Source organism: Lepidochelys olivacea (genome assembly GCF_965140295.1).
Source record: "Lepidochelys olivacea isolate rLepOli2 genome assembly, chromosome: 11".
NCBI classification, from domain to species: Eukaryota; Metazoa; Chordata; order Testudines; family Cheloniidae; genus Lepidochelys; species Lepidochelys olivacea.
In genome coordinates this window covers 40,409,897-40,431,582 of record NC_140421.1, presented here as the reverse complement: position 1 = coordinate 40,431,582, position 21,686 = coordinate 40,409,897, and the positions used below count along the sequence as shown (strand labels likewise).

General features: G+C 40.9%; 1 protein-coding gene and 1 long non-coding RNA gene across 2 annotated transcripts in view; one reads left to right on the top strand and one right to left on the bottom strand.

Moving 5' to 3' along the window:
• Positions 1-7,090, top strand: part of LOC311528552 — a 97,653-nt gene extending 90,563 nt beyond the window's left edge. The window contains exon 3 of the long non-coding RNA XR_014713631.1: positions 7,026-7,090. This is a non-coding gene — a long non-coding RNA (uncharacterized lncRNA). The remainder of the gene's footprint in view (positions 1-7,025) is intronic.
• Positions 1,515-21,686, bottom strand: part of DCAF17 (DDB1 and CUL4 associated factor 17) — a 43,797-nt gene continuing 23,625 nt past the window's right edge. The window contains 7 exon segments of the mRNA XM_084643723.1: positions 1,515-7,035; positions 7,037-7,177; positions 7,872-8,027; positions 10,883-10,966; positions 13,816-13,903; positions 18,568-18,677; positions 21,034-21,176. Coding sequence (XP_084499849.1) covers positions 6,988-7,035; positions 7,037-7,177; positions 7,872-8,027; positions 10,883-10,966; positions 13,816-13,903; positions 18,568-18,677; positions 21,034-21,176 — 770 coding nt within the window. The 3' untranslated portion in view covers positions 1,515-6,987.

The following is a 21,686-nucleotide window of genomic DNA, read 5'->3' as shown; positions in this document are numbered from 1 at the left end:
TGTTTATCTGTGCTCACTTTGTAACCAGTTGGTTAGGATACTATTCTCAAGCCTCCCCAGGAAAGGGGTGTAAGGGCTTGGGGGGGATATTTTGGGGGAGATAGGGCTCCAAGTGGCCCTCCCTGAATGTTTGTTTAAATCACTTGGTGGTGGCAGCATACCGTCCAAGAACAAAAGGTATTTGTGCCTTGGGGAATTTTTACCCTAAGCTGGTAGAAATAATCTTAGGGGGTCGTTCATGCGGGTCCCCACACCTTTACCCCAGAGTTCAGAGTGGGGAGGGAACCATGACATAGAATTCTACAACCGAAAGTCTTACCACTCATTGATCAGGCAAGCTGTGGTGGACTACAGAGGGCGTTTCATGGATGCAAACACTGGATGGTTTGGCAAGGTTCATCATGCTAGAATATTATATTTAATAATTCAAGCTTGTACAGGAAGGGATATGCAAGAATACCTTTTCATTTCACACCAGAGATATCAGCGCTGCTGCTGTGCCAGCTGTGATTAACAAGGACCTTGCACTCCCTTTGTTACTCTGAGGAAAATTATGGGGATATTAACAAATGGTAATTTGACGACTGCCTTTGTCACGTTGAACTGGTGGTCGAGTGTGCTTTTGGAATACTGAAAGGGCAGTAGAAATGCCTATTGAAGCAAAATGACATTGAGCCAAAGTACATCACTGCAACCATTGCTACTTTCTGTGTATATTCCCTAACGTGTGACTAGGAGACAGAGCTTTACATGAACACACAGGGTTGTTGTGGCCTGACAGTGCTCATTTTCGCAGGCCACATGTGAGCTGGGAGCTGCATGACTACTACTGCTGGTCATGTAGTGCAGGTGAGCATAATAAGGGCTGCTCTGTGCCAGGCTGTTGCTCAGGTGAACACTGAGGGAAGGGGAGAGGAAGAGGAAAAGAAGAGTACTCTCCATGTATCTGTGCTTCTGTCATATACTCTGAACGAGTCTGCCTTGTTTTAGTCTGGTTTGACATCATTCTATCATTGTATGTACTAAAGCGAAGTTATATGAAGGCAAATTTTATGGCAGAACATGTTTTAATAAAACAGTAAATGGATGAATGTCATATTCTGGGGTGCAATCCATACTAGTGGGGGTTTGTGTCACTACTTGCCCTATAACTCTGAATGCCTTAAAATGCTTTGCTGTTGTCGTTCCCTGTCTGGATGCTCCCAACCAGCGTATAAGCATGCAGTGAGTGTCTGTGTTTTATGCAGCTGTCACTCGGCAACTCTGATTCCAGCAGCCTGCTTGTTGCACCCCAATCACACTCTGACATACACTAGCTCTGGCTGCACCAGGTGAGATGACCCCAACAGCTCTCAGTTCCAGAATTTTCCAGAACCATCTGCTGTGCAATGTCCAGCTCTCTCTTGACCCTTCACAGCGATATTTGTTTGTTCATTTAAAGATGGAACACCCAGCAGCTTGCCACATTAACTGGAGTAAACATTCACTTTAAATCATACACAACACTGGATTGGTTTATTAAAAGTAAAACAAGTTTATTAACAAAGAGAGAGATTTTAAGTGAGTTCAAGTATAAAGGATAGAGTTGGAAACGGATACAAGCAAATAAAAGTGGAAAAACAAGTCAGTCTTTAAGAAGTAACAAAACTAGTCTTGGTTCAAGGGATGATTCTCATCTTACTACCTTCCAGCAAGATGGCTGACTAACCCCTCTGGTCAGTATCTCCTACAAAGTCCTAAGTGCTCAGTTCCTTTGTTTTCTTAGATGAACTAAAACTTGGGGTTCTTTGTCCCTTTCCTTTATGGTCGAGTGAACCTTTGAAATAGATTCTTCTGAAGGTTACCCCCCTAACATAAACTTCATTCAAGGTGTTAGGAAGGCAACATAGAGTCTGGTGGTGAAAGTTCCTTGCTGGTTTCTTACGCACTGGTGTTTGCTAAATTGCAAATTGATGTTTCCTGCAGCCTTCTCCCCTGCTGTCTTGATGGTCCTGTTTTATCTTCTATGTAAATTGCAGGCCCATTTTCTCTGGAAATATCTTCAAGGTCACAAAACCACCTTCCTTTGTCTGTCGGCAGACAGACTTTAATAACATAACTTTCAATATGTTTGAAATTTTGAATTTGTCCTCTGTACACCACACAATAATATTAATGATCAGTATGTTATTAGCGCTCTATTGGTATCTTATATGCCACCTTTTACATACAGGTTATCACATCTGTGAATTGGCGTACATTCAACTGATCAGGCCAGCTGAAACTCACTACCAGATACCAGCGAGCCCTTTGGCATTCGGATGCTGTTAGATCACAATAATGTTTTTGAAATGATAAATTGATCCAAATTGATAAACAGAAGTGCAAATGTTCTGCTTACTTGTTGTTAATGGACAATAGTTCCTGTCCCTGTACACACAGTACTCATGCAAAGCAAGTCTGAGATTCTGAGACAGATGGGGGCTATTTGGGAAGAGTAGTAATTTGAATCATTACTGTTGTACATGTTTTGGTGCTAATTGAAGATGGGAGTGAAATGTATTTGAGGTCCTCTTTTTGATCTGATAGTGAATGATAATTCTCTCTTCACTTGAAGAAAAGCTATACTATGTGAACAGAGACTAACTGGTGAAACTTGCAGTGGACTGAGAGTGGTGTATGGCCCTAATTTTATAGCATTGGTCCATGGATCCTAACTTAAAATGAAGCCTTTCATAGAATGAGTCCAGTGATGCATCATTTTCATCACACACATCTGACAATTTAGAAAACTGAGTTTCTTCCCACATTTCAGAAGATTTCATCTGCATAACAAGACAACTGATTTAGTAGGATATTACAAGCCTGCAATGGCTTTAAAAAAAATCAGTCTTTGGAAAGTGTCACAAACCCATGCACACTTCAACAGATCTTCAGATCAATAGCTGACTCCACTGTACAATGTATAATAGGCTGATGAAGACTTTAAAATTGGAAATAGAAATTTCTCATTCAGGGAAGAAGTGCTTTGACCACTCAAGTACTGATTACAAAACACCACTTTGGAAAACAAAAAGTGAAAAAAAGTGTCAAGAAAAGGTTGAGTGGGGTTTTTTTAGATAACAGTAGCAACTCTGCAGATCTGCCATAAGATTGCCAGGGAGACAGATTCAATACCAGCTCTGCCCAACTTGCACTTTGAGGAAGTTCCTGTGTGTCTCTGCCTTTATTGCTTCCTGCCAAATCTAGTTGTTCAAGGTTGCATGGGGCAGTAATGCAATGTGTAGTGTGCCCTTCTGATGATGAAATAGTCCATTGCTAATCAACTCTAAAACCAATAAGGGGGAAGAGACTTACATTTTGGGGTTTTTAAATCCTCCTTGTGTAACTCTTAATTGCCATGGTCAGAGACGCAAGTCTTCTGGGTACCTGGAGATTGGTCTACTGCCTACAAAATATCTTTTTAGTTTTTCTTTCCTTCAGTCCACGTGACATTTTTCCCGGTCTCACTAATGACTCTTATTACTTCCCATTGGCTTCCACTGAGATAGTTTAGCATCTTGCAGGATTGCTCTGTCTATATTGATACTGCTACAATTTCAGAATAGAGCCCAGTTATTATTGATTAAAATTCTATTCTATAAAGGTTCTTATACTGCATTCATCACTGTAGTATCTGAGCACCTTCAAGTAGTGCATTAAATGATGTAACAAACATCTGTCACATGTGGTTCATCCTCTTATCCTCTCCTCAGGAAAGAATTGTGTGTGCGGTGTAGTGTTTTTGTTTTGGTAGATTTTGTTTAAAATATCTACAAGATGCTGTGTGTTTATATTAGAGAAGACAAGTTGAAGTGTGCCTTGCACGTGGAGTGCAAGGTGCTGAGGTTTATGGTGGTCCTTACATCCTGTGGGAATTCGTTCCACAGCATGGATCAGACCCTGAGGAAAGACCTGTCTCCTGCAGAGGAGCTTTGTCCTTGTGGTTGGCGGTTCCACTGTGCCCAAGTAGTGGATTTGTCAACCACGGTCCTTATCCTGGATCTGTAGGTGGTCTCAACTACTTTCACATTCAAAAGACCCTGAACTTCTTCTACATGTAACATAAGCACGGTCTTTCTGGACCAGTTTTATATTGGATAATAAAGTACAAAATATCCACCAAAACAGCCTAGGTACTGCAGGGTGCAGTTGTATTTTGAATTTTTAAATATTTGTTGGGTTCAGATTCATATTGCTTAAATCTTCTGTTTTTATATACAACATTAATGTCCCTAACAAATGACTCTTTAAAATTGAATTAAAAAGGTGACATATGGATTCCAATATTAGATAATATCAATACAAACATATTGTTTGTGCATCCAAAATAATGATGTAGAAATGGGAATAAAGAGTATTATTAAAATCAAGTGCGTGGCATTTCTCCCCAAAGTATATATGTTCTAGACATGAAATTGGTTAACAGAAAGAAGAGGTGGGAGGACAAGAAAAGAATGGAGGAGCTTGAAGTATGTAGGGTTTGTAGAGAAGTGGATAGGCCAGGCATTCTAAGGGAAGATGATTAGAAAAAAGTGAGAGGTGAAAGGAAGTGTGAAGGTTATCAGATGAAGAATTATTGGGTTGAATTGTTTGGAACCAATAATATACAGAAGCACTTCTTGGGATTGGAAAGGCCCAGGTTGCCTCTCTGCTTGAGAGTAATTTTGTCCATGGTAAGTGTTGATGCCAATTCTGTTTTCCAGTGTCTTTGTAAAAATTTCTTTTGCTGATATAAAAACAGGGCTATGAGAACACTTTTTTGAATAAGAAGGTGGTTTGGGGTTGTCTTCATTGTGACTGAGAAGGCAGAATCTTAGCAAAGGGAAGAATGGGTACTGAGTTAGAGATAATTGTTGAAAGTATCTGGCTTTTGTTCAGTTATATAATTACAGCACAAAAAGCTGCCTGGTTAAGGATTGGGCTCTAGATAAGCACTTTATGCTTCACCCTATCCATCCCATCTGTCCTATATAGCACCAGATACTGTCCACTGACTAGGCAGGACACTGGACTGGCTGGCTCAAAGCCCTGAAACTGTAGGGCGAATGTTTTTTCCTTATTACTGCTCAGAATGTTTCCACATCACAACTTGGTGGTGAGAGCGCAGTTGATGACTGATAATTTGACCCCAAACTAAGTGATTATAATAAAGTAGTACTTTTAAACCATTTTAGATTAAGGGTATCAAACTAATGCCATGTAATAAGGCAGAATTACATTGTTAATTATGATGTATGGTGCAGGGAATACATCAGGACTATATACTGTCCACAGTGGATCTCCCACTGATGGCAGGGGGAGGCTTATAGAAAGATCAAGGATAAAATTATGGTTGGGGTGCTTGGAACAATTTTTATAGTGGGGGTGCTGAGAGCCATTAAACGAAACTGTAAACCCTGAATATAATGGAAACCACTTCAAGCCCTTATGTTAAATAAGACCCTTATGTTTAGTCATTATTAAGGATAAGATTTTGTCATGGAGCTCATGGATTCCATCACTTTCAGAGACCTCTGTGACATTTTCCGCTTTAGCTTCAGCCCTACTGCAGCAGGGCCAGAACTGCTGGGGACTCCTTAGCTATCAGCTGCCAGTGGTGGCAGCGGCCCCGGAGCTGTCTGCCATTAGGGGGCAGGTGGGACTGGAGCTGTCAATCCCTCCCTCCTTCCCCCCCATTATTTTTAGTAAGTCGCAGACAGGTCACAGGCTTCCAAAATTTTTTGTTTATTGCCTGTGACCTGTTCGTGGCTTTTACTGAAAATAACTGTGACAAAATCTTAACCTTAGTTATTATTGGTTGTGTCTTATTGTAACATTTAGTATCAGAGGGAAAAATAAGCTCAGTTTTTTATGACCACTGCTATTTCTCTGTTTCCCATCCTTCCCCATTCTCCTCTCTCTTTTATTCCTCCCTCTTTGTCTCTCTTCTTTTCTTCCACCATCTGCATTTCATTCCTGATAGAAACTCACAGTATCCACTGCCACTTGCTGTATGCTCAAGCCCTTCCTTATTCCATCTGCTAAAATGATCATCAATAAAATAGATAATGCTTAATCTGACGTATAATTATCAGGATTGAGAATTAACACTCCTGAGAGATGACTTAGGGGAGGGGAGTTCACTTCTCCCAGAGCCACTATTTTAGGGTGTTTGTGGCTCATATTTGGAAAGCTTTTGTTGCAGTCATGAGGCCGAGACACTTGCTGTTTTTTAGAAAGGAATGCTTACATTCTGCATAATCTCAATATGCCACACGGGATACAGCAGTGCATCAAAGAGGCTTGGTGTTTGACACCTCTGGCTCAGATTTAAAAATTTCTGGACTGTGACATAGGAAGAGATCATCAAATTGGTGGGTTTCACAAAGAGGGAAGGAAGGATAAGTAGGTTAGGTTAATTACTAGACACGTCATTTAAAAAAAAACCCTTAAGTGTTTTTACACTGTCAAGTAGGATTCACAGCAGGTCATGGTTCCCTCATGTCTAAATAGCTTGATAACTCTGCCATTTTGATTCTATATATAATTTTATCCTAAAATTTTTATTTACTACAATATAGACTAATTAAAAGAAAGTTGCAAGAGAAGATCTAAGCATAAGTAAAAGTATGGATGTCAGTAAGTTCAAGTCCTTATGCCTGATACCCAGTATTTAAATCAGGTTGGTTGGTGGACAAGGGCAATAAATATGATCATTATTTGTGTTACAATATCATAATCAGTAGCCATAATCAATAGCAAAAGTAAAAGGCAAATAAATGAAGTTAAATTCTGGTCTATGAAAATATATACAATGACTATCTTCATATGCAAAAGAGAAATTAAAAAACCCTAACAATACAAATATTTAAGCTGAAAATATACATTTTAACACACAGTGGTTGAAACATAATATTTGACTAGTCCAAAGAGACAAAGTCTGTGGATATTGTGTACAGTGAAGCCTATGCAGAAGGTCTTTCTCTCTTAAAAACGTTCAAAAATTCTCTCCCCTTTTTTTACAGAAACCTTTCTCCGCTTTTTCAAGGCTTGAATGTTCATCTTCCTCTGCACTATCACAGAACATTTGGTAAAGATAACAGATGAAGATCCTGTTAGGCTTTTGTTCTATATGTAACACAATGTCTCTGTCAAAGTAAACTTCGTGATTGTAAGTCTGCAATGAGAAAATAATTTTGAATGACCGCTTCATTTCCCAGAGGCTGGTGTAAGTACCATGTAAATAAGACTTCCCTAGAACTGATTAAAAAATTACAGCAGAACACTGTTCATTTTCCTAGTACACATAACAAAAGCATATATGCATAATTGGTCTTTCAGATAAAGCAAGGACCGTGTTTAGAAACCATGGTCCAGATCTTCAAAGGTATTTAGGAACCCAACTCCCATTAAAATCAATAGGAGTTAGGTGTCTAAATACCTAAATTCCCATACAGTTAGGCCCATACTTAATTTTGTGCACATTAGAAATTCCACTGCCATCTGTCGGACTGCTCAAAGGTTATAAAGTTAAGCACACATACAAGTGTTTGTGGGATCAAGGCTTAGATTGATAAGCATTTTATAACTGTCAAAAGATACATTTTTCAATGCAACTGATGCACATTGAGGGAAATCCTGATTTAAGATTATGGGGATTTTCAGATAAATGAACTACTGTATCACAGAATACTTGGAAATTCAATGAAGTAATTTTTGCCACGGATACTATACATGGGAATTGCCAGTGGGAGTTGTATTGTACATCTGACTCAAAAATTTGAACAGAACAGTTACTTGGATGCAAAGCAGTGTGTCAAGTGGATACAGGGGAATGTTAATGTAAACTGAATTCAGTGGATTATACTCACCACATCCCAAGACTCCACTAAAGGAATACTCTTAAGTAGAATCCCATGTTCATTACAGTGAAAGTCAAGGTGAGCTTTCCCATCAGCTCCTATCTGAGTAACTGCCACAACAGATAACAAATCCAGCTCATCTTCATAGTCCACAATTTTGAAAGTCTTATGAAAAAACAAAATCTCAAATTGACCAGTTAATAAATAGACTTTTACAGTTATTTTAAAAAAAACTTTACATATGTTTTTTTCAGAAGGGGAAAGGAAAGAAATGGAAGGTATCCCAGTTCACAGATCTGCTATCATTCATCAGGAAAATCTTTGCCATCCAGATAGTAAGCTATAGGCATCTTTCCAACCACAAACTATTCAGTGCATTTCAGCAGAGCCCCCGTATGAGGGGGAGAAGAGAAAATAAGGTCCTGTACTGTCTCAGTGCATGAGTGTAAAGGTTTTACATACACCATATAGGAAATGTAAAACAGAATACTGTAAACAACAAGAGGGAGAGGAAGTAAGGCATCACTTCACTTCAGTGCCCTTTGCTTATACACATTAGCAGCAGTATGACTTAAACCTGTTGTCAACATCTAGGCCGTGAGACTTGAGAAATTTACGAGGGTAATATAAATCACAAAAATTCCTGTATCCTCTCTTTAAAGTTACATACCTCTACATCCATACACAGTCAGCAGCTCCAGTTTATGATGGGGGAAGGACAGGTTTAGACAAGCTGTTATCAACACATGTGAGTAAGCATGGTCTACACCGCTATTTTTGGAGTGCTACTGCAAGTCTGCGGACCAGGCTGGGAGGCTGGCTCCTGGTTGCCGCGGAGACATACGCTAAATGACTCTTTTGCTCTTCTCCTGTCTACATCCAAGGAAATGTATTTTCCACATAGTTCAGAGCATAAAGCTCAACAGCAGGAACAAAATCTGTGGAGTTCTGACTACTGAAGTGTCTTCTTTGTAATTGTTATTCTGTTGATTATAAATGAATATACATTAACTCCAAGCTTTAAGGGCTATGTAAAAACATACCCTGTTTTCACTGAGCTGGTATCCATTTCCATGGCAACAAGAGTGGAAATGGTTGCCAGAAATTGAGGCATTAGAATTCTCATTTCAGTGTGAATATCAGCTGAGTCCTAGCTGAGAGCTAAAAAAATGTTTTTCAAACACTACGTGAAGACCTTAGCAATGTAGTGTTTTTACTTTGAAAATATTCAATTAAAAAAAACACCTTAAATAATTTCCCTGCAATTTACCAAGATGGTTGAATAACTCCTGTAGTCAGGATCTATTGGCATCAAAATTTAAGGTAGGCTAACCTGACCAAAGAGTGGTGAACTATGCAGTTACATGGGTACCCAAACACTCAGAACTTTAATTGGCCAGTTAGATGCTTCAGACCTCTTTTCATAACAGTGTAGCCTAAACTATCCAAATGTTATTCATCTGATAACCCATGTTATCTAACTAATAGCATATAGGGTCCTGTCTTTAACTGTGGATATAACAGTCATATTTTAGAAAAGCGCTGTTCAGATAACTGGAGAAAGTCTTCTGGCTCATTCCTTACTTACCTTTGTGGGGTTGGGAAGAGAAGACTAGGAAGAAGGGAGGTTTAGCTGAAGCACTTTAGCTAGAATGATCTAGCAAAAAGTCTTACATTGAATCCTGGGGGATTCAACCACTAGTCTCACTCTCCCTTCCGCCGCTCCCCCACCCTCCCTGTTTTTAATGGCTGCATTACTTAGGAGTGGCAAAGTCACAGCAGGCCTGAACATTCTTCTAGTCTTCAAGACTATAATGTATTTATATCCAGGGTAAAATAAAATGAATACAAACAAACAAAATGAAAAAGAAGACTATGTGAAGATTTTCACCTCTTTTTCTGCACTTCAAGACTATGAGCAGGGGGGGCGGGAAACAAGCTCCAGCCTAGTGAACTAGTAATTCCCATACTAGTTTCTTGTCCAAGTTGAAACAAAATGCAAAGACTGAGTAAATGAAACACAGAAGAAATAAAACTGGAAAGAAATCAGCAAGCAGGAAGGATACATCATGGTTAATCTGAGGATCTGGATCAGACCTGCTCTGTAGCGTTCTAGCACACTTATCATATTCCAGTTAACCACTGGAATAAATTGCCTAGGGAGGTTGTGGAATCTCCATCACTGGAGATTTTTAAGAGCAGGTTAGACAAACACCAGTCAGGGATGATCTAGATTATATTTAGTCCTGTCATGAGTGAAGGGGACTGGATAGGATGACCTCCTGAGGTCCCTTCTAGTCCTATGATTCTATATAGCCACATTGCAGCTTACACCTGAATTGTGATGTCACAGGAGTTCCCATCACCATCCACTGTTTTTTAAACTGTTCAATTTTATTGAAAACAAAGAAAAATTTCATGAGTGACGAGTGACAGAGTATTTTTGTTCACAGTCAATAATGTATCAGTGTGTGCTCGGTGCTGTACAGAGCAGAGGAAGAGATGGTCCGGTCCCTGGCTTGAGTTCACATACTACAGTAAAGTGGGGAGACAATGTAGTTCAGACACAACACACCAGAGTCTGGGGATCAGACGATCCAGTCTCAAAGCAAAAATATAATTTAAAATTTTGTTTCTTTGTATTTACTGCTGAAAAGTGTCAGTAGAAATGTTTTAAGGCGTGATCTGAATGGTTGTCATTTTTCACATTAAGGATTTGATCTCATACCACTTAAGTCACTAAGTGTTTTGCCATTGATTTCAATGGGAGTAGGATCAGTCCTTACATGAGGAAGACTCTTTCAGGCACCAGTAGCAACAAAGAAGAAGAAAGAGATAAAGATGAGAAGAAAGCAAAGGGAGGGGAATGAAGGCAGCAGAAGTGTGGTGATAAAGAATGAATGTAGAGCTTAATATAGCTAAAAGATCCAGCGACTGCACTTGTAAGGAGAGATATCTCTTGATGTCTCAACTCCTTGGCCAATCTTTTAGTCCTTTTTAGCTCACTGTATCACAGTTACCTCTTGTTCTGGGTCATCATCCAGCACGTTAAAACGCTTTTTCACCACTCGGCCAGAAGCGGTTACAGTTACTGAGTTGTTCGCCTGAGACAGAATTTAAAAAAGGGGAGAGAGAGAGAGAGTGTGTCTGCGTGGCAGGTAATAATATAGGATGCGTATACTTTTTTAGTAGTATATTCATTTTATATGAAATTTGGTAACGCTTTTAAATTGGTTGTAAATGGCTGTTTACTTGTAAGTCTTCCTGTCTAGTGTGTGCTGGCAAGTGGGTAATGAAGTCTTACAGTGACATGTGATCATGTCACCTGAACTGGAATCCATCTTTAACCTGGTGCTTTTCCATCTAAAAGAAGGGGTGGGAACCCAGAGAGGGACAAAGGATTCCTGCCTTGTACAAAAGATATATAAGGAGGTGGAACAGAACCAAGGGGGCGGCAGTCATGAGAAATCCCCTAGCTACCACCTGAACTGGAACAAGGGACTGTACCAGGGGAAAGGATTGGGCCCAGACTAGAAAGGAGTCTAGTCTGTGAAAGAAACTTATTGGAACATCTCTGAGGGTGAGGTTTCATCTGTAATCAGTTTCTTACTGTATTAGGTTTAGACTTGCATGTTTTAGTTTTATTTTGCTTGGTAATTTACTTTGTTCTGTCTGTTATTACTTGGAACCACTTAAATCCTACTTTTTATATTTAATAAAATCACTTTTTGCTTATAAATTAATTCAGAGTAAGTAAGTAATTCCTGGGGGAGCAAACAGCTGTGCTTATCTCTTTATCAGTGTTATAGAGGGTGGACAATTTGTGAGTTTACCCTTTATAAGTTTTATACAGAGTAAAACAGATTTATTTGGGGTTTGTATCCCATTGGGACCTGGGTATCTGGGTGCTGGAGACAGGAGCACTTCTTAAACTGTTTTCAGTTAAGCCTGCAGCTTTTGGGGGATGTGGTTCAGACCTGGGTCTGTGTTTGCAGCAGGCTAACGTGTCTGGTTCAACAAGACAGGGTACTGAAGTCCCAAGCTGCCAGGAAAAACGGGAGCAGAGGTACTCTCAGCACGTCAGGTGGCAGTCCCAAGGGGGTCTCTGTGACCCAATCCGTCACAGATGATCCCTGCCATATGGTTGGTGAAGCATTTTAGGATTGTTTGCGGTTAAAACTATATAAATATATAATATAATAAAAGGTAGAAAAGACAGCACTAAACTGCTTTTCCTCCTTTAAAACTATTTTGTTCCCCACTCCCTGCAGAGAAAATAGGAATATTTTTCACATCTTTAAAGATTTCCCCCGCTATCCTGTTCTTCCTCTATTTTATCCCTTGATATGCCAGTGAACCTAATTTCACTGTAGAAATTCTAGCACAAAGATTGTGTAATCTTGTTGATTTAATTATTTTTGTTGATTGGAGTATTTTTTAGTGACTTGAGGTAATTACAGTTTCTACAGAAAAACTGGGTTAGTTAGAAATATTGAAGTCAAGCCAGCAATTTAGGTTCCAATCCTGCACCTGGCTGTGCACAACCACCTTCAAGTTAATTGAGTTGTGCCTATGTGGCCTACATAAATAATCTATCAAGGTACAAATAATAAGGCAGCAATCCAGCTCATATGGAAGACCCTTAATTTAGCAAATAGGTACACTGGTGAGTAAAAGGAGACTTCCAATAAAAAAAATCAAGGGATGCAGCCCCAAGCTCTGGGTATCCTTTAGCTTCTGATTGCCAGAAGCTGGGATTAGATGATGTGGATCAATTGATAATTGCCTGTTCATTCCCTCTGAAGGGTCTGGCACTGCTTGCTGTCAGAAGACAGGATACTGGGCTAGATGGATCATTGATCTGACCTAGTGTGGCTATTCTTGTGTTCTTATTAAACCACCATCTTTACCACATTACTTCTACTTTCTCAAAGTGATTTACAAACATTAATTAATATATTCTTGCAACACTCCTGTGAGGTAGGTGCTATTATCCCCATTACATAGTTGAGAAAATGGGAGCATAGCAGCATTAAGAGCTTGATCCTGAATGTGATGAGTGTCCTCAATTCCCACTGGACATCAATAGGAGTTGAGAATCCTCATCACCTCTCAGAATTGGGCCCTTAGTGTCTTGGCTAAGGAAGGTCACAAGAGAAGGTTGTGGCAGAATTAGAACTCACATCTCTTGATTCCTATTCCCAAGCCAAGATCATCCTCCCTAAACAAAATCCTGGGAAAAGGAAAAGAAAAGGCGTGCACTTGGGGCTACTCCTGCCCCTACTAATTTAATGGGAGTTTTACTATTGACATTATGTATATTTTTAAATACACACATTTTTATTTATGGGGGAACTTCAAAAGCAGTGTCAGTGACTGCAAGGGACTCAGTATTCATAAACTATGAAAAACCCTACAAGTTTCTGCTGAAGTAAACTACAGTTCCAAGCTACAGCAGTGTCATCAAAGGTTTTTCACTAACATGCACCAGAGTGGGGTCTGGTCTTTTTAGCATTTCCATTTGATTTTTGTGGTTTGTGTCACAAATGTTTGTTTTCACCAGGCTTGACATTTTTCAGCCATTTGAACTTCATTGCTATCAAATTTGCATACAATTATGACACCTCCTTGCCAAAGCAATCCGTCTCTGTGTGTGTCTTAAGGTTTACACCCCAGGCAACTATTTGCATTGTTCACCACAACAGATGCCAAGAACCTAAAAACTGACAGAAGGTTTCAGTGAGAGACCCCAAAAATATAATTGTCTTTGAAATTCTTCTCACACGGGACTGATGCAAAGACTGCTGAAGTCAAAGTGTCTTTCAGTAGGCTTTGGATCAGGCCCACACCATACACTGATATACATATGCATATGAATCACCTACATACGCTATATAATCGTGCAAAAGTAAAATATATTGTTTGTATTAAGAATTTCCTGCTGTAGTCTCACATTGTTCTGCCTGTTGGCCATGATGACAAAATCTTCTGCAATTTCCTGCTGGTATTTATTATTTTCAATTTCTTTCAGCTTCAAGACTCTTTAAAAAAAAAAGATATAAAATAAGTCATGTTAAAATCTAACATGCTGTGATTTCTAAAACCAGATGTACTAAAATAGTACAGACAAGTTACAGTCATAACTTCTTTCAAATACAGTACAGGGTAAATATATACCACATTTGAAAGATGTTATTACTGTAACACATTTATCTGTGCAATTTTATTACATCTGATTAGCACATCATTTCTAGAATATACAATATGTTTCCTTATTAAATTCTACTGTTGCTCACATCCACCATGTGGAAGTCTGCACATGTTTCTTCTAGAATTCCTGATGCTGGTTGGTTTATAAATTGTCCAGGTGCTATAGGTTGGTGGTAATTCTTTGGCCTACTACTTCTCAGCCTAAGTTGGAGTCATGTAGGGGAGGACTGGTCATAATTATGTCACTAAACTTTAACATTCCATAATGCATACTACTGAGGCCACTCAATATGCAAGTTTTCCTTTGAGAGAACCTCAGGAATAGCTATGAGTTGCACAGTTGAAATTTGGATCTGACTTCTCCCAAAGTTCAGAAGAGGGCTTAGATATGAGCTTTTAGTTTGGGTCCATTGCTAGTTATCAGTGTTTTACACTTCTTCCTACATGTTTACAAAGCTGTTGAACCAGCTCAGGATCCACTGATGGAAGCAACATATGATTACTAAGACTGTAGTTCTTTCGGGGTGAGATATTTGTGTATTCATTGCCTAGTACAATGATCCTCTAATAGGGCTTTTAGGCACTACCACAAAACAAATAGTGATCACTCCATAACAGAAAATAAGCCATACTAGCCTTTAGAGAACAGTAATTCTCTACAGAAATATGCCGAATTTTATTCATAAAATGAATTATCTTAAAATTTGAAAAATGAGCCACAGTAACGTAACATTTATGGAAAAGGGGAAAATACAGAAGTAGAATTTAGTCTATTTAGTAACCCCCCCTTACAGGAAATAACAGAGTGAAATCTGCCTTTGTTGTTTAGATATTTCCCAAAATAGGCTTCAGAACTACAACCTTGACTATATTTTCCCTCAGACAAAATTTAGTTCTCATCCTGTTTTCAAAATATTTTTAAAATTAAAATGTAGATCAATGTAAATAAAAATGTCTTCTATGATATGAACTACTGTATAATTGTGGGAGGTGACAAAACATTTTGTGCTTCAATGCATGTATGTAACTTTTAAAATACATTCAAGCAACAGAAATTAACCTCCCCAGAAGTATATCTGCAGTGATAATATTAAGTTTGAAAATTTATTTCTTTGGGGGGAGGGAGAAAGCTTTGTTACATCATTTTATAGAGAGCTGAAATTTTAAACTCTAAAAAGTCAAGAAACGATCAATTAAAGTTTCAGAACCAGCACTTATGCAGTCTCCTTAAAATACATCTTCTATTTGGGGGAAAAAATGTATGGAATAAGATGATTGTCATTGGTGTGTATAACAGGGTAGCTGGCCCTTTAAGTGAAAATGGGCTCAGTGCTCCTGTTCCAGTCCAGGTGCTCCAGCTGGGCTAATTAATAGGGTGGGGCAGCACTTGAGGAACTCTAAGAGGCCTGGTGAGAGCCATTGGGCTGTTGGCAGAAGACTCGGAGATGAGAGTTGCCAGAAAGAAGGTGGTTTCTTGGAGAGAGCAGCAAGGGCGGTTTGCTGGTAAGGAGAGGGCTGGGCAGGAGAGGGCTGAAGACCAGAGGAACAGCAGTGGGAAATGCTTGCTGCCGCTAAGCCAGAGAGGCTTACGGGCTGATGTCTCCTTGCCAGAGAGCTGGGTCCCAGACGAACCAGTGGAGAGACTGTGAGAATTCCCCCTAGGAAGAGTGGGTTGTGCCCCAGAAGAAAGGGCTGGGGTGGAGGGTCAGAGGAGGATTCCAGGAGTCCACATCTGGTAGAAGACACCAGGATGGGGAGAATGAAGCCAGGGCTCAAAGATTACTTGAACAGGGTTGATGTGACTATGCTGTGGGACATTTGGTTTGGGACTTTTGCACTGTTTTGGCTAATAAGCTATAGGAGGGACTAGAGAAAAAGCTCATGTGGACTTACTGGGAACTGAAGAGAGAAACTGAGGCAAGGGACCACTAGCAGGGCTGCCTCAAGGAAGGCCGCTTGTTTACAGTGTGTTCAGTTTAATAACCATAATTTTCACTGTTAAAAGAAAGACATTGTTCTGTCCTCTTTCCCGCCCACCCTATCCCAAATCCATTCTCTTGCAGTCTGGGCTTGGGCCTCAGATCTTTTAGCTGAACGGAATGAGGTCTGTATCAGTCTGTCAGTAGAACATGGTAGGAGTATCAGAAAGTGATTGCATGCTCACCATGGTGGGGGAACAGTCTGGGAATATTTGGGCTAGGAAGTAAGGTATCATGGGCTTGTCACTGAGTATTTGAATGTATGCTGAGAAGATGAGACATTCAAATCAAACTGCATATTCTAGAGTTGACATCCTAGGGTGTACAAAATTTAAAATTGACGGGTCAGGAAGGAGAAGTAAAATGACTGAAAGATGTGCTGGGCTCATTTGTACATCATCTTAAAAGTAGTGGCGGGGATAAAATTTGGCCCAGTTCCACTCTTTTCAGGTGGCACTGAAAGAGCAAATCTGGCCTGATTCCTTACTTGGCTCCCTCAGGTGTTAATTTTCTGCTTACGCTTAAAAGTGCCATTTCAGTGCAAAGCCAAAAAACCTGCAAACTTTGGAATAAAATTCCCATAATGAACTTCGGGGTGAGGTACAGAGAGGAAATCAATGGCAAGCGAGGACTGCAGGACAGTAGAGAAAGGTCAATGGTCTGAATGATAAAGTCAGATTTGTTTTATTTTAACAGGTTAAATCTGCTGGTAGGAAACAGAAAATGCACAGCATTAGTTGATCAAAGCTTATGCACCCAGAAAGGGGTTTGGGTCTCAAAGGTTTATTCTTAAGGCATGTGAATGAACTTGTAATAGTGGAAGCTGGAATTCTTAAAAAGCATCTGGATTGTTACATAGACTAGGAAAATACAAATTAAAGAAATTTTCCTATGTAAGCAAAATCACAGCTATTTTTACTATTTTTTTCAGAGCTATTTCATACACAAGAATTACAGCTTATTCTCTCTAAAGAGCACTATTAAGTATAACTATGGGTTCACTCTTTGTACAGGAGCCTTTCCCAGAATGCTCCTTTTCTGGCAGATGGCCCTTTAGTAGTGCTTTAGACCAGAGGTGGCCAAACTACGGCCTGCGGGACCCTCCTGCCCGGCCCCTGAGCTCCTGGCCCAGGAAGCTTGCTCCCGGCCCCTTCCCCACTGTCCTCCTTCCCCCGCAGCCTCAGCACGCTGTGTCGCCGGCCACAATGCTCTGGGCGGCTGGGCAGCGCAGATGCAGAGTCGCAGCCTGACTCGGTGCTCTGAGCAGCACGGCTGTAGTGCCGCCAGCCACCGGTGCTCCAGGCAGTGCGGTAAGGGGGCAGGTGTGTGTGGATAGCGGGCAGGGGAGTTCGGGGAGGGTGGTCAGGGGGTAGGGGTGTGAATAGGGGTCGGGGCAGTCAGAGGGTGGGGAACAGGGGGGGTTGGATGAGGCAGGGGTCCCGGGGGGGGCAGTCAGGAAGGAGGGGGGGTTTGGATGGGTTAGCGGGGGGTGGTCAGGGGTTCCGGGGGGTGGTCAGGGGACAGGGAGAAGGGGTGGTTGGATGGGGCAGGGGTTCCGGGGGGCAAGTCAGGAATGAGGGAGGGCTGGATGGGGCAGCCAAGGGTGGTCAGGGGACAGGGAGCAGGGGGTGGTGGATGGGGTAGGACTCCCGGGGGCCCATCAGGGGACGGGGTGGGGGTTGGAGGGGCAGGAGTCCCGGGGGAGCAATTGGGGGTGAGAAGCAGGGGGTGGGTCGGATAGGAGGCGGGGGCTAGGCCATGCCTGGCTGTTTGGGGAGACACCGCCTCCCCTAACCAGCCCTCCATACAATTTTTGAAACCCGATGTGGCCCTCAGGCCAAAAAGTTTGCCTGCCCCTGCTCTAGACTCAACCTAGTGTCTAAAAATTAAACCCTGGTTTTTCTGGATTCTTTTATCATCACTAGTAGTAGAGTCTTTGAAAAGAATGTCGCGTTCTGGGAGGATATATAAGGCAGAACTTAATCCAGCTTGTTTTTCCTAATTGCACTGCCTCTCTATTGCTTATAGTACCAAAAAACATGTTAAGAAAACAAGCAAACATATCTGAGATGGAGTCATTTTTATAGTTACAATTGGGATCATAACACCCTAAGGCTGCAAGTGCTGTTAGTCTCATCCCTATTTATCAAGCCAATTGTATTCTCTGGTTATATACACATGCACTCTCTCATGGAAGAGTAAGCGGAGTTCTTTCTACCTCATGTATCATGAAGGATCCAGCTTGCCTGTCTGTAACTGTATATAATGTTAATTATTTAATGTGCAAGTTTATGTGGAGGTCAGAAAAAAAGAGAATTTGTAAAAAAAACTACATGATGTCATTTTTACAGATGTTTTTCTGACACTACACAAATTAACAATGGCATTGCTCCTGGAACTCCATAATTACCCTAACTCTTAGCCATCTCCCAAAATCAGAATGCTAATAAGATGTTATCCTGTAGCCTCTTTAATGAAAACAACAAACTCTGAAAAAAATTAGTGCTCATACTTACTTTATCAAATTTGGTCCCACATGGATTATTCTGCCTGAAGTATCTGGATGGAAATATATCCAGTCGGGTTCTAATGAACAGCACTTCATATCCTGTATGCCATTTTTTGCCTGAAGGTGGAAGAGAAGGCTTTGAATGATTATATTTAGATCTGATTAAACTGGAAAAGCTCAGCTCCCTCCCATCTGCATCTGAGCGTTTACAGTACTGGGTAGAACCATATAGACACTACAAAAAGTTGAAGCAGCAATGGAGCTGAATCAGTAAGGGGAATAAGCAAACCCTTATGGAACACCAAGACTGAAAGAAATTCCATCACACTGGGTTGTAACATTGTTTAGTATCTAATGAACAATGCTTTTAACATGATTAGACCTGTTCCTAGTTCTCCTGAAACTACACGTTGAAAATTAAAGACCTAGCCTGCAAGCACTTCACCAATTCAAAACAAAGTGAGCTTTGACTTGGGATGAGACCTACGAAAAGCTTTTATACAAGCATTGAGGTTTACAACAAACCCAAGACCTGGGCAGGTATGTGGAAAAGCTTACTGAGGTCTGTGAACTTGGGACGGTTTATGATTTCAGCCTCAAATCAGGCAAAATTCAGGCATTTTGGCAGAGTTTTGTTCTGAGTTAATTTGTAACAAACTTTTGTGGGTGTGAACTCACACAAAATAAAGCCAGGGCAAGAGGTTTGCCTGAGACCTGTGAAGCAAAAGCACCACATTTTGTACAGCTGTACTTCACCATGAGGCTGAAGACCTGTATATTCTGATATTAAAAGAGACAGGAAGGAAGGGACATTGGTCTCAACAGACTAAGAGATGGGGACACGCCTAGACGAGAAACTTGGTACTTGAAGAATCCTAAACTGGCAGGCCAATATTATAGACGTGTTTTTAGCCTGAACAAGGAAGCCAAAATAAAGTCTGAAAAAGTGAGCTCATGCAAATGACGAAATGGTGGATAATACAACTTTTTAACAAAGGACACAATTATAAACATAGTGTTCAAAAACATTTTGAAAGAGAAACCACAAAAGGAGGATACGCCTGGGGGGAATTCTGTGCACAATATTTTAAAATTCTGCATATTTTATTTGTCAAAATTATACAATATAATCATACCAGTTTCAATTGTTTTGGTAATTTATTTCAAAATACCTGTCAGCAAGTATGTCTGTAAAATACAGACAACAAAAAAGATTCAGAAAATGTTTTTTGACAAATAGATTCCTTACTAGGCATATTAATGCAGAACTCTGAGTAATTTATTTAAACTACAATACAGAACTGTACTTCTCATACCCCCTCAGAAGCCGTGCAGAGGCTTTGGGGAATTGGGGTAACAGAGGAGCTGAGGGAGAGGGACGTAATTGCTGGGAAGGAGTCTGGTTGTGAACTTGGAGGGTTGTTGGGTGTGAGTGGGAGAAGTATATAACAGATTTTTGAGGGTTCGGGGAGGGACTGTTAGGGAGCCTTCCCCTTGCAGACCCTGGCTGATCCCTAGCCTCTCCTATTCAGTAAGGCACGTATGTCCCTGCCCACATGTGGCCCTGCACCCCCACTCAGCCATCCCCTTCTCCCCCATCCCCGTGTTGCCCTGCACCCACTCAGACAGCCCCCTCACCGTCATCCCTATGTGTCCCTGTACCCCCTCTCTGTCCCAATGGGTCCCTGCACTCCCATTCAGCCATCTCCCTACCCTGTCCGCATGTGTCCTTGCACCCCCACTCCCATTCAGTCCCTGCCCCAGTCTGTCTCCGCACCATTAGCCCTTATGAAGCCCAGTCTGTGATCCCGTCCCCAGAATCCTCATGTGCCCAATGCTGTCCATCCCCCTAGCCACCTAACCTGGCCCCGGAGCAGGCACTGTGAGGAATGCAGCAGCATCTGGGGCTGGCCTGGGAGCGGCTGCTCTGTTCTGGCACCACTGCGGCCCCTGATGGGTGGAAGGCATAACTGCAGCCACATTCCAACAGAATGTATTTCTGCAGGGGAAAAAAATTCTGTGAGGCACATAAATTCTGTATGTGCACAGTGGCGCAGAATTCACCCAGGAGTAGAAGGATCAGACACCAAATAATAAAGCAGCTTATTTGTAAAATGGTTGTAGACAGTGGGAAACAACATGGCACCATGCAGGGTATCGGCAAGACTCAGCTCAACCCATCACTGTTGAGTTGGGAACACAAAGGAAGTAATGCTATGTGTGCAGGGGAAGGTAGGAGGCACCAGAAGCAACACTGCTGGGAAGAAAATATTTCCATTGCTTTGTGTTGATTCTTTTGGCAATATCAGAAGCAGCACTGCTGGGCTATAGATGCAGCCCATTAAGTATGGCACTCTCTGGCGAGGGGGCAATCAATACATTAAAAGGGCATTGTAGGAGAGAATTAAAATCTTTATTGCTCCAAGTGTTACTCAGATGGTAGGGTGAGTGAGGCTGCTATGTGAATATTTACCAAAGCATTGTCTTTCAGAGCACAAATATGGAAGACTCCTTTATGCTTTTTCCTGTTAGGTGTGATGATGTAATGCCAAGGGTATCCTCCAATCTGAAATGAGTTCTCCAGAGAAGACACTTCAAATAGCAAAGGTGGGGTATCTGTAAACATTGTGTAATGTTAAGATCATTATTAACAGCCTCATAATTCCATTGGTCCATAGAATTCTAATTAAATTATTCATTCTTGAGAACTTCTAAAAACTCATTACAGTGTTTAATGTCATTGTGCACACAGAAATACAATACAGATGGGCAACTAACTTCTACCTAGCAAAGTGGCATTATGTGCAAGAAAATGTCTGAACTTTAATATTTCCCCTCCACATATCGCTCAAGAAAACAATGGGGGAATCACAATCAATGGATCTGCAGCTGCATTTATAAATTTTACAAATAGAAAATCTTAGGACTCAGTGCAGTAAATGGCAAAAGGAATCTATTTGTCCCTTCAGCTCATGTGGAGCAAGTTACATTCAGTATTAATAAGCTACTCATATAAATCCTCCGTGCAACAATGGGAGAAGGAATTTACATAGCAACTTTAATCTAAATGGATACCAGAAAACTTTACAAACCTTTACTAACTAGCATTCTACAAATAATTTCTAC